This window comes from Hemitrygon akajei, chromosome 4 (genome assembly GCF_048418815.1).
Source record: "Hemitrygon akajei chromosome 4, sHemAka1.3, whole genome shotgun sequence".
NCBI lineage: Eukaryota > Metazoa > Chordata > Chondrichthyes > Myliobatiformes > Dasyatidae > Hemitrygon > Hemitrygon akajei.
In genome coordinates, this window is record NC_133127.1 from 34,636,489 (window position 1) to 34,649,291 (window position 12,803).

Consider the following 12,803-nt stretch of genomic DNA (forward strand, 5'->3'; position numbering starts at 1 on the left):
TCTTGTTAATTTGTTTTATTTATTTTAAAAAGTTATTACAGTTCAAAACAACCACATTTTATCACAGAATACTACAGAACACCTTAGAAAAAAGAGTCCAACATTTAAAAAATAATCACAGTTCAGCATACCACTTTATTTCAATGCTATTTTTTTCTTTAAGCAGCAAGTGAGGTCATTTAGGATGCTGAAGGTTTGGTTGTGCTTTTAAACATACAAATGTTCCCCCAAAATATCATGTTTGCTTTCCATGTACTATTTCATATTGTTAAAAATAATCCAGAAGTCATATCTCTACATAAAATATATCTATATCTGTAAGAATATAGTGTCTTAGATTAGCATTGCCCATGTGTAGAATGCAACGACTTATGGAGAATAACATTACACATACAAATTTTAAAGTGACAATCCAGGTGTTCAGGGTATGATGGTTGAATGTTGTGTATTAAAATGCTTAAACTTAAATTTTACCCAGCAAAAACACGTTTATTCCGTGAACATTAATTCAATTAGGAGATAATTTTAAAGTAGTTCCCTCTCGTTGTTCAATCGAATTCTACTTAATGCTTTGTTTATTAACAAAGCTCTCCAAATAACAACTGGTGCCAATTTATTTTTGGTCCATTCTAACCTTTCTACACCCAGATCAACAAACCAGTTGGGAACCACAGCAGCTGAAACAAGGTACCTTGGACGTTTCTAAGTGCAGGTAAGTGATGGCATTTTAAATTAACTTTGCAGAAGGTAAATTCACAAATTTTCTGCTCAATATTGGCCTGTCTTACTGCAAAAGTACCTACGTCTAAACACTCCAAAACAATATTCATACACAAAAAAAATCACAAGATTTTTTAAAAAACAGCAAATTTAGAGAGTTAACTCTGTACTCGGTAATAAGAGATGAAATTTCCAGACTTCACTGCCTTAGGATGCATGGTGGCACACAAAGATAATGAGCAGTTTCCAACGCACTCTCCAAAATAAAATAGCATCTTTCAAAAGGCCAGGCTTATAAAGTGTGGTTAAGGTGCAATCGTCAGATTATTTCATAAATGAAAGTAATTCTACTGCCAAAAAGGCAATACAATACATAAAAAGTGCAAAAATTAATCCTCAATACTGTCCATCTTGATCTTTGTATCTCAGCTTGTTTAGTGCAAGTGCAATTCCTTGAGTAAATGTAATAGTGACTGAGTGAATTTGAGGCAATCCAGTGATGCAAAGAAAGAATTTCTGGTTAAAAGCAAATTTCCAGGACAAACAAAACCAGATGCATTTCATCAATTTGTCAAAGTAGCATCATCTCAAAAAGGATACAACAAACTAGACCATTTGATCACACCTCCACACCAATAAATTCCATTCTCTCTCTAGGAGAAAACAAGGCCTGATAGATAAGACATTAAAAGGCTGGTTGTGATCTACAATTCACCACAACCCTGAAATGGGCAAGTGTGGTTTCACAAATTGGCTTCCAAGCGAGATGATACAGATGGCATTCAGATGTACAATTTTTTTTTGTTGCTTAGAATTGCGCAAAGTGTTTTACAGGCCCAGGACCCCAAATCCTTAGTATGGAAAGGAATGATGGAGCCACAGTTACCATCCTGCATACACTGGTTCTGAATCCCAGGAGCTCCCATAAGACAGCCGAGCATCTTGGCCAGGGATAGGCTCATTGCTCAGTAATGGAGATCGGACTGGGTCCCTCCGTCTGACTTGCTTTCTGCGACGTACAATTAGTACAATAATCACCAGCAAAATGACTGAAAGGAATGCAAAATAATTAAAGATGGAATTAAAACAAGCGATATACAAAAGCAACAACTTTCATCCGGTTCAGGAGGGGCAAATAGCTGAGACAAAAAATGGACATAATACCAATTAAAGCATATGTTTCCTGCACCATTTCAAGATTGAATGAGCCTATTTATCATTTATACAGAAATACAAGAAATAGAGGTGCAGCCCAAATAGCTGGACAATTTTAACAATCTATAAGATTCTGGCTGATTAAATGCCTCCATGCTTTCTCACTCAATCCCAGTATCTTCAACTGGCATCCATGAATGGATTGTGCCATTGAATGACTTCAAGGACTAAGCAGTCATAGGCCAAAGGTCACAAACAAGAGAAAATCTGCAGATGCTGGGAAAAAAACACTCTCTTTCTCTCTCTATGGAAAAGAATACAGTGGATGTTTCGGGCCAAAACCCTTCATTGGGACTGGAGATAAAAAGATGAGGAGTCAGAGTAAGAAGGTGGAGGAGGGAGGAAGAAACACAAGGTGATAGGTAAAACTGGGAGGGGGAGGGGTGAGAAAGAGCTGAGAAGTTCATTGATGAATCAGATGCAGGGCTGGAGAAGGGGTTATCTGATAGGACAAAAGGCCATGGAAGAAAGAAAGGGGGAGGAGCACCAGAAGGAGGTAATGGGCAGGTTAGGAGATAAGGTGAGAGGGAAATGGGGAATGGGGACTGGTGAAGGGGGGAGGCATTACCAGAAGTTCGAGAAATATGCTGATGCCAGTAGGTTGGAGGCTACCCAGATGGAAAATAAGATGTTGCTGCTCTAGCCCAAAGGTGGAAAATTCCCAAGATTTAAGGCTGCCTTCATGTAGTGCCACCTTTCATCCCAGATTCTATAGGAACTCCCACCAGAGCAACTCCATTATCCCTTGTCTTATTTACCTGCCAGATTCCAAATTCCAGCTCCTTTTTATTTTGCTACTGACCTACGGTGATGGGCAATTTGGCAATTAATCAAGCTGACGCCTTTTTTTTCATGGATTTCCTCCAATATATCAGTCACTGGGAGACGATGGAAAAATGTATGCAGTAGGCACTGGTGTCAGAATCGACCCAGGTCCCTGGAGATACATGGCACTAATAGTCACTGCTGCATCACTAGACCAACCAGCTGGTTGTCACCTTACTGAGACTCGTTCCATACCCTCCATCTGGAGTGAACCACCTCCAAGCAGCCCAACCATCAGCCTCTCAGTGTCTTAAATCTCAACTGATAGATCACCGTTCATTCCCACTACTGTCCACGTACAACAAATCCACAGAATATCTGCTCCATCGCTACCTCTCCAAAAAATGAAGCTCTGTTTACTCACAGATAGCAAAGATCACAAGCAGGAATATGGTCAGTGGTGTGAGCACACAGTGATCTCCCGACTTGAAGAAGAACGTTTCCATGCAGTACTGTGGGGCAATGCTTCCAGGTGGACAAAATGCATCTTTTGGGCAGAGAACTGGAAACACATCAGGACTCTACAGGGGAGAACAAAATAAAGTACGTAACTTATGGTTCTGCTGACAAAGTTGTATGCAGTTGATATTGAAATGAGAACATCAAAAGACTGCAAAACTTCACTGCCCAAGGGAGATCATCGAGAAGCATTTAGAGGGATGAATAATTATTTGTAATGATTGGGGTTTGAGAGCTATGGGGAATAGGTGCACTAGAGTCACCAAGAATGGGATAGATTAGCTGTGATCATAGTAAACGGCAGGGCAGATGGTCAACTCTTGCTTGATTTCCTTGTGCTCTTTCAACCATGAACTCTGACACAACTCTTCTCAGAAATGTTGACAAACAATGTTTGGGGATGTTGACACTGCTAATTAGACCAAGGTTTATTATACAGCTCTGACTGCCCCAGGACAATGGGGCTGGATGGACCATTTCAGATAACATTCAAGAACCAACTGCAATGCTGTGTCTTTTGTCATACATAGTCCACACCAGCAAAGGATGGCAAACCAAGCAACACACACAAAGTGCTGGGGTAACTCAGCAGGCTAGGCAGCATTTATGGAAAATAGCACAGTCAGCATTTCAGTACGAGACCCCTTCACCAGGACTCAGAGTAAGAAACTGGAGGAATGGTAGGAAGAACCACAAGGTGATAAGCGAAACTTGGATAAGGGCGGGCGGGGAGGGGTGAAGAACAGAGATGGAAAGTTGATTAGTGAAAGAGATACAGGGCTGGAGAAGGGGAAATCTGATAGGAGAGGAGAGAAGGATATGGAAGAGGAACACCAGAGTGAGGTGAAAGGCAGGTAAGGAGATAAGAAGTTAATGGGAATGGGAAATGGTGAAGGGGGTGGGGGGCATTACCAGAAGTTTGAGAAGTCGATGCTCATGCCATCAGGTTGGAGGCTACCCAGACAGAATATAAGGCATTGCTCCTCCACCTGAGTGTGGCCTCATCATGACAGTAGAGGAGGCCATGGACAGACAGGTTGGAATGGGAATGAAAGGTGGAATTAAAATGGGTGGCCTGCTTTTTTCTGGTAGTTGGAGCGTAGGTGCTCAAGGAAGCAGTCCCTCAATCTGCGTCCAGTCTCCCCGACATACTGGAGGCCACTCTGTGAAGACCGCAACAGGCTCGCAGATGAAATGTTGCCTCAACTGGAAGGACTGTTTGGGGCCCTGAATGGTGAGTGAGGAGGTGTAGGGTGGTGCAAACCAGATGGGTTTTCAAAAGAGTAATATTTTTGTGGCAATTTAAAATTTCCAAATTACTAACTGAATTCTATTGTTACTGTATTAAGATTTGCAGTCTGATCTTGAGAATTGGCATGTCACCAAAGACTCTAGCAAATGTCTACAAGTGTACAATGGAAAGCATCCGACTGGTTTTATCATCAGGATTGGAAAACACTGCAGAGGATTATAGATTCAGCAAGCTCCTTCATGGACACGCCTCCCCAGCATCTACAGCAAAGGTTCCCAACCTTTTTTTAAGCTTTGGACCTCTACCATTAACTGAGCACTCCATGGACCCAAGGTTGAGAACCCCTGATCGAGGGCATCTTCAAAAGGTGGTGCTTCAAGAACACAGCATCCATCTTTGGGGACCCTCACCATCAGAGTCATAGAGAGGTACAGCATAGAAACTGGCCCTTTGGCCCATCTAGTCCATGCCAAAACCATTTAAACTGCCTACTTCCATTGTCCTATACTGGGACATCAGAGCCCTCTATATCCCTACTGTCCACACATCTCTTAAACATTGAACATAAGCTGGCATGTATCACTAGCACTGGGAGCTCATTCCACACTCTCATGACCCTCTGAGTGAAGAAGATTCCCCTCATCTTCCCCTTAAACTTCTCACTTTTCACCTTTAAGCATGATCTCTGGATGTAGTTCCGCCCAACCTCAGTGGAAAAAGCCTGCTTGCATTTACCCCACCTATACCCTTCATAATTTTGTACACCACCATGAAATCTCCTCTCAATCTTCTATGTTTTACAGAACACAGTCCTAACATATTCAATTTTTCCTTATAACTCAGGGCCTCCAGACCTGGGAACATCCTTGTAAATTTGCTGTGCACTCTTTCAACCTTGTTTACTTCTTTCCTGTAGGTAGCTGACCAAAACTGCACACAAATTAGGCCTCACCAATGCCTTATGCAACTTCAACATAACATCCCATTTCCTGTACTCAATACTTTGATTTATGAAGGCCAATTTGAAGCTATTGTTATGACCCTATCTACCTGTGAAGCCACTTTCGATGAATTATGTACCTGTATTCCCAGATCCCTTTGTTCTACCACATTCATCAGTGCCCTACCGTTCACTGTGTAAGACTTACCCTGGTTGGTCCTACCGAAGTGCAAAACCTCACACCAGTCTGTATTGAATTCCATCTGCCATTTCTCAGCCCGTTTTTCCAGCTGATCCAGATCCCTATGCAAGCCATGATAGCCTGTCAACTACACTCCAATCTTGGTGTCATCCACAAATTTGCTGAACCAGTTGATATAGAGGACCCAGCGCCAATCCCTGTGGCACTCCATAGTCACAGGCCTCCAGTCAGAGAGGCAACCCTCTACTACCACTCTCTGGCTTCTCCCACAAAGCCAATGTCTAATCCATTTTACAACAATGCCAAGCGACTGAACCTCCCATGTGCGATCTTGTCAAATGTCCATGTAGAGGAGAGAGGAGGTACAGGAGCCTGAAGACCCCCCCCCCCCCCACTCAGTAACTTAAGGAGCAGCTTCTTCCCTTCTGCCATCACATTTCCAACCGGCCCATGAACTTTACGTCACTATTTGTCCTCTTTTTGCACCACTTGTTTGTCATACATTTTTATTGTAACTTATAGTAACTTTTATGTATTACTGTGCAAAACAAATTTCATAACATACGTCAGTGATCATAAACCTGATTCTGATTCAGAAATTCTATAAGATCAAGACCAAATGGGGACTATTGGGTGTCTTGTTTTTTTTTAAATCAATTTTAAATTATAAACCCAAATTATAGTGCTTTTTTTTTCTCCAGTCCTGCTGAAGGGTCTCGGCCCAAAAGGTCGACTGTACTCTTTTCCATAGATGCTGCCTGGCCTGCTGAGTTCCTCCAGCATTTTGAGCATTACTTGGATAACCAGCATCTGCAGATTTTCTCTTGTTTGTTACAGTGCATTTATTATCAACCTACTCCTAGCTTTCACTCTTAAGCTGGACTCTGTAACCATAACAGTAGATAACAAATTGCTAATGAGGACACTCAGGAAGGCACAATTGAGAGGATGTTGTAACAGCCTTGGTTATTCTTGATGCACCATCAATAACTCTCTGAGACGTGAGGCGAGATATAGGCTTTTATTGACTGGAAGAAAGAACAAGCAGCAATTGACCACCATACTACATCCTGGAGACTGAGGGCAGGGCTCAGGCCCCAATCGCCTTTATACCGGGGTCTGTGGGAGGAGCCACAGGAGCAGTCAGCGGGGGGCGTGTCCAGACGGGTATATGTAGTTCACCACAATTCTAGAATACAATTATAGCAGATCCTGCCTCTGAGTAGCAGTTTCTTCACTACTGCGTTCCCACGCAGGTCAAAGGGGGGAAGAACGCAGGACTGAAGGTGCTGTATTTAAATATGCAAAGCATTTGGAATAAGGTGGACAAACTCATAGCGTAATTAGAGATTGGTCAGTATGACATTGTGGGCATCATTGAGTCATGGCTGAAAGAAGGCCATAGTTGGGAGCTTAACATCAAAGGATATACTTCGTATCGAAAGGACAGGCAGAAAGGCATAGAGTGACATCTTTAAAAAGAGGATCAGAGAATGTTTAATCTTTGTGGGTGGAGTTTAGAAACTGCAAGGGTAAAAAACCATTATGGAAATCATATATAGCCCTCCAAATAGTAGCCAAGATGTAGGGTTGAGATTGCAACGGGAGCTGGAAAAGGCATGTAATAAGGGTAATGACACATTTGTAATGGGGTACTTCAATATGCAAGGGGATTGGGTAAAATCAGGTTGGTGCCAGATCACAAGAGAGGGACTTTGTTGAATGCCTACGAGATAGCTTTATAGTGCTTGAACCTACTCAGAGAAAGGCTATTTTAGATTAGGTGTTGTGTAATAACCCAGATCTTGTGAGGGAGCTTAATATAAGGAAAGCTTAGGAGGCAGTGATCATAATTCGATTGAATTCATACTGCAGTTTGAGAGGGAGAAGCATAACTCACATGTATCAGTATCACAATGGAATAAAGGGAGTTACAGAGGCATGAGAGAGGAGCTTGCCCAGCTGGACTGGAGGATGATACCTGGCAGTGATGATAGCAGAGCTGGGACGACTGATGTTTCTGGGAATAGTTCACAAGGCTCATGATAGATATGTCCCACAGAGGAACAAGTTCTCAAATGGTCGGGGTAGGTAACTGTGGCTGACAAAAGAAGTTAAGGACTACATAAAAACCAAGGAAAGGGCATGTAAGGTAGCAAAAGTGAGTGGGAAGTTGGATGATTGGGAAGCTTTTAAAATCCAACAAAAGACAACTAAAAAAGCTGTAAGAAGGGAAAAGATGAAATATGAGGGCAAACTAGCCAATATTATAAAGCAGGATACCAAAGTTTTTTCAGTTATATAAAGAGTAAAAGGGAGGCGAGTGTGGATCTTGGACCACTGGAAAATGATGCTAGTGAGGTAATATTGGGGAACAAAGAAATGGCAGATGAACTTTAATGAGTACTTTGCATCTGTCTTGACTGTGGAAGACACTAGCAGTGTGCCAGAGGTCTGTGAGTATTATTACTGTTACAAAGGAAAAAGTGCTAGGCAAACTCAAAAGTCTTCAGGTGGTTAAGTCACCTGGACCAGTCCTGAGAGAGATTACTGAAGAGGTAATGGATGCAGTGATCATGATCTTTCAAGAATGACTTGATTCTGGCATGGTCCCAGATGACTGGAAGATTGCAAATGTCACTTCACTCCTTAAGGGAGGAGAGCAAAAGAAAGGAAATTACAGGCTTAACCTCAGGGGTTGGGAAAGTGTTGGAGACTGTTATCAAGGATGAGGTTTCAGGGTACTCGGAGACTAATGGTAAACTAAGTCAAAATCAACATGGTTTCTGTGAAGGGAAATCTTGCCTGATAATTCTGTTAAGAGTTCTTCGAGAAAGTAAGAAGCAGGGTGGACAAAGGAGAGGCAGTGGATGTCATTTACTTGGATTGTCAGAAGGCACTTGATAGGGTGCCATACATGAGGCTGCTTAACAAGGTGAAATCCTATGGAAGATACTAGCATGGATAGAGGAATGGCTGACAGGCAGGAGGCAGGGAGTGGGAATAAAAGGGGCCTTTTCTGCTTGGCTGCCAGTGACTAGTGGTGTTCCTCAGGGGTCTGTATCAGGTCCACTACTTTTCATGTTGTTTGTCAATGATTTGGATAATAGAATTGATGGCTTTGTGGCAAAGTTTGCGGATGATTCAAGGATAGGTGGACAATTAGGTAGTGCTGAGGAAGCAATACGATTGCAGCAGGACTTAGACAAATTGGCAGAATGGGCAAAAAAGTGGCAGATGGAATACAGTGTTGGGAAATGTATGATAATGCATTTTAATAAAAAGAAAATAGTGCAGACTATTATCTAAATGGGGAGAAGGTTCAAACATCAGAAGTGCAGAGGGACTTGGGAGTCCTCGTGCAAGACTCCCAGTGGGTTAATTTACAGGTTGATTCTCTGGTAAAGAAAGCAAATGCAATGTTACCATTTATTTCAAGGGGAATAGAGTATAAAAACAAGGAGATAGTGCTGAAGCTTTATAAGACACTAGTCAGGCCTCACTTCGAGTATTGTCAACAATTTTGGGCCCCATATCTCAGAAAGGGTGTGTTGTACTGAAGAGACTCCAGAGGAGGTTCACAAGGATGATTCTGGGAACGAAGGGGTTAACATATGAGGAGCATTTGGCAGCTTTGGACCTGTACTCATTGGAATTTAGAAGAATGCAGAGAGTAGTGAACCTGTGGAATGCTCTGGCACAGATTGCGGTGGAGGCCAAGTCCATGGGTATATTTAAGGCGGAAGTTGATTGTTTGCTGATTGTCAGGGCATCAGTGGATATGATGGACGGCAGGTGTATGGGGTTGAGTGGGATCAGCCATGATGGAATGGCAGAGCAGACTCAATGGGCTGAATGGCCTAATTATGCTCCTATGGTCTACCGAGTTCCCATACTTCCACCCCAGCAGCGAAAATGTATCATCCCTCCCACTGCTATTTCTCCAGAGCAGAGCTACTCACCGGGCAATAGTGCTGTTCAGGACACAGGTTACAGCTCTCCTGACCCATCTTTATCTGGTAATATCCATCTTGACACATTCTACAGAGCAGCTCATTTGGAGGCTTGTACATTCCTGCAAAACACAGAAACCAGTCATGTACAGGAATACATACAACCAAGATCAGATCTTTGCTCTCACACACACACCATTAGTTTTTATTTTAATACCATACAAAAACACTCCCTTGCTCAGAAGCCTGCTATGCATCCACATAGGTACCAGCACTGAGGTCTATTAAGACCATCTCAGCTCCAAAAGGAGTAATCCAGCTAGACATACTCCCTCAAATCCTTTTCCTTTCACTTAATTACTCAGCTGTTTTGAATTCCACTGCTTAATCTGCTGCGACTTCTACCTCAGGTTCTAAGCATGATCTAAAATAGCATCTATTACCATTAATACTTTTGCCAACCAAGTCTATTCTGTCTCCCTTAGTTCTTGGCCAGTCGTCCATTGGGATCAACTTCTTTGTCTACACCTTTCATGTTGTTAAATACCTCCAGCAGGCCCATCACATCCTTCTAACCCTAGCTTCTCCAGGTTATGCACTAAGTCCCTTGTCCCTCGAATTGTTCTAGTTAATCTCTAAGTCCTCTAGAACTTTCATTCTCCCTGTGTGTGACATACAGAACTGAATGTACTCATAGAACCATAGAACATTACAGCACAGAAAAAGGCCTTTTGGCCCTTCTTGGCTGTGCCGAACCATTTTTCTTCCTAGTCCCACTGACCTGCACCTGGACCATATCCCTCCAAACACCTCTCATCCATGTACCTGTCCAAGTTTTTCTTAAATGTTAAAAGTGAGCCCGCATTTACCACTTCATCTGGCAGCTCATTCCACACTCCTACCACTCTCTGTGTGAAGAAACCCCCCCAATGTTCCCTTTAAACTTTTCCCCCTTCACCCTTAACCCATGTCCTCTGGTTTTTTTTTCTCCCCTAGCCTCAGTGGAAAAAACCTGCTTGCATTCACTCTATGAATGCTCTTGAGGACTAATTTCTGACAGTTACCTTACTTTTAATCCTCCGGCTATGTCTAAACTAGGCATTTCATAAAGTTCATGACTATTGTACTGGTTCTCTCTGCTTCCATTTAGAGAGCCTAGATTCACTTACACTTCCTCAATCTGCCTTGCTTCCATTGATTTATGCAAAGGTACTCCAAAAATCTCCATTCACAAATTAAACCAATAGTCATATCATCTTCTGAAGGTTCATTGCCGCTTCTAGGGTAGAGCTCTGTCTGTTTCACAATAGGCCTTCAGAGAGCAGACCAGTGAGATGGTGGCTATAGATATCAAGTTGCTCCCTTGGCCTGCCAATTGGGCACCTTTAAGAAGGTAAAGAAATCAAGGGTAACACAGTGTCACAGCTAACAGAGCCACTGATCAGTTCCAGTCACCAGGGTTCAATTGTAACCTCTGCAGCCATCTGTGCAGTGATTGCACGTTCTCCCACCACCCCCCATCTCAAAGTCAGTGACGGCAACAGTTTCGTATGTTAACTGGCAGGGACACATTGCTCATGTGCAAGTGAATGATTGAATCTGGGATAGTTACAGGTATGTGATTAATTGCATTCAGTGTCAGCAAGACCAAGGAATTGATTGTGCACTTCAGGATGGGGAAGTTGGGAGAATACATCTCGGTCCTCATCAAGAGATCAGTGGTGGAAGTAGTGAGCAGCTTCAAGTTCCTGGGCATCAACATCTCAGAGGATCTATCCTGGGCCCAACATATTGATGTGATTATAAGACCATAAGACAAAGGAGCAGAAGTTGGCCATTCGGCCCATCGAGTCTGCTCCGCCATTTCATCATGAGCTGATCCAATCTCCCCCTTAGTCCCATTCCCCCGCCTTCTCACCATAACCTTCGATGCCCTGGCTACTCAGATACCTATCAGTCTCTGCCTTAAATACACCCAATGTCTTGGCCTCCACTGCCACCCGTGGCAACAAATTCCACAGATTCACCACCCTCTGGCTAAAAAAATTTCTTCGCATCTGTTCTGAATGGGCGCCCCTCAATCCTTAAGTCATGCCCTCTCCTCAGAAAAGCAGCATCCATTATTTAGGACCCCCATCACACAGGACATGCCCTCTTCTCATTGCTACCATCAAAGGGGAGGTACAGGAGCCTGAAGACACACACTCAACATTTCCGGAATAGCTTCTTCCCCTCTGCCATGAGATTTCTGAATGAACAATGAACCCCCGTAAACATAGAAACATAGAAAACATACAGCACAATACAGACCCTTTGGCCCACAAAGCTGTGCTGAACATGTTCCTACCTTAGAGCTACCTAGGCTTTACTCACAGCCTTATATACTACGTCACTGCTTTTTTCCCTCTCTTTTTGTCCTACTTAATTAATTAAAAAATACTTACATACTATATGCCAGTGATATTAAACCTGATTCTGATTCTGACCATGCTCTGCACTGTGCATCAGTAGAAACTTGCTAGAATCAGTGGTGAAATACCAAATCTCCTGAAACTCATAATGAAATATAGCCACTAGCATGCCACCTTCATAATCCAGAACATTGCCAGAAGGGCACTGTTATGATAATTGTGGGGGATTTTAATATGCGAGTGGATTGGGAAAATCAGGTCGGCTCTGGATCTCGAGAGAGAATTTGTAGAATGTCTACGAGATGGCTTTTTAGAACAGCTCATTGTTGAACCCACTAGGGTTCATGGCATCACCTTTGGAACAAACAAGAGAAAATCTGCAGATGCTGGAAATCCGAGCAACACACACAAAATGCTGGAGGAACTCAGCAGGCCAGGCAGCATCTGTGGAAAAGAGTACAGTCGACGTTTCGGGCCGAAACCCTTCAGCAGGACCGGAGAGAAAAAAAGACTCCTCAAACTCCTGATGAAATATAGCCACTATAATTGTAATGCTTGTAATTGCGTCAATACGTTGACACCCAGGAACTTGAAACTGCTCACCCTTTGCACTGCTGATCCCTCGATGAGAACTGGTGAGTTGCATCACAGTCTGGTATACAGGTTCCAGTGCACAGGGTCAGAAGAGACTACAGATGGCTGTAGACTCAGCCAGCTCCACCACAGGCAGAAGTCTCCCCACCGTCAGTGACATTTTCAAAAGCTGGTTCTTCAAGAAAAGGTGGCAGCCCTCGCTCTCTGGGACATACCCTCTTCTCATTACTAC

General features: G+C 43.0%; 1 protein-coding gene across 2 annotated transcripts in view; it reads right to left on the minus strand.

The window, feature by feature from the left end:
- The window catches only part of LOC140726211 (uncharacterized), a 79,412-nt gene continuing 66,609 nt past the window's right edge, over positions 1–12,803 (minus strand). Inside the window, exons 7-9 of one of the 2 annotated variants that reach the window (XM_073042282.1) lie at positions 9,576–9,688; positions 3,125–3,281; positions 1–1,769 (exon numbers count right to left, since the gene is read on the minus strand). In XM_073042282.1, the coding sequence (XP_072898383.1) occupies positions 1,603–1,769; positions 3,125–3,281; positions 9,576–9,688 (437 nt within the window). In that variant the 3' untranslated portion in view covers positions 1–1,602. The remainder of the gene's footprint in view (positions 1,770–3,124; positions 3,282–9,575; positions 9,689–12,803) is intronic. The other variant, XM_073042283.1, reaches the window with a different exon arrangement.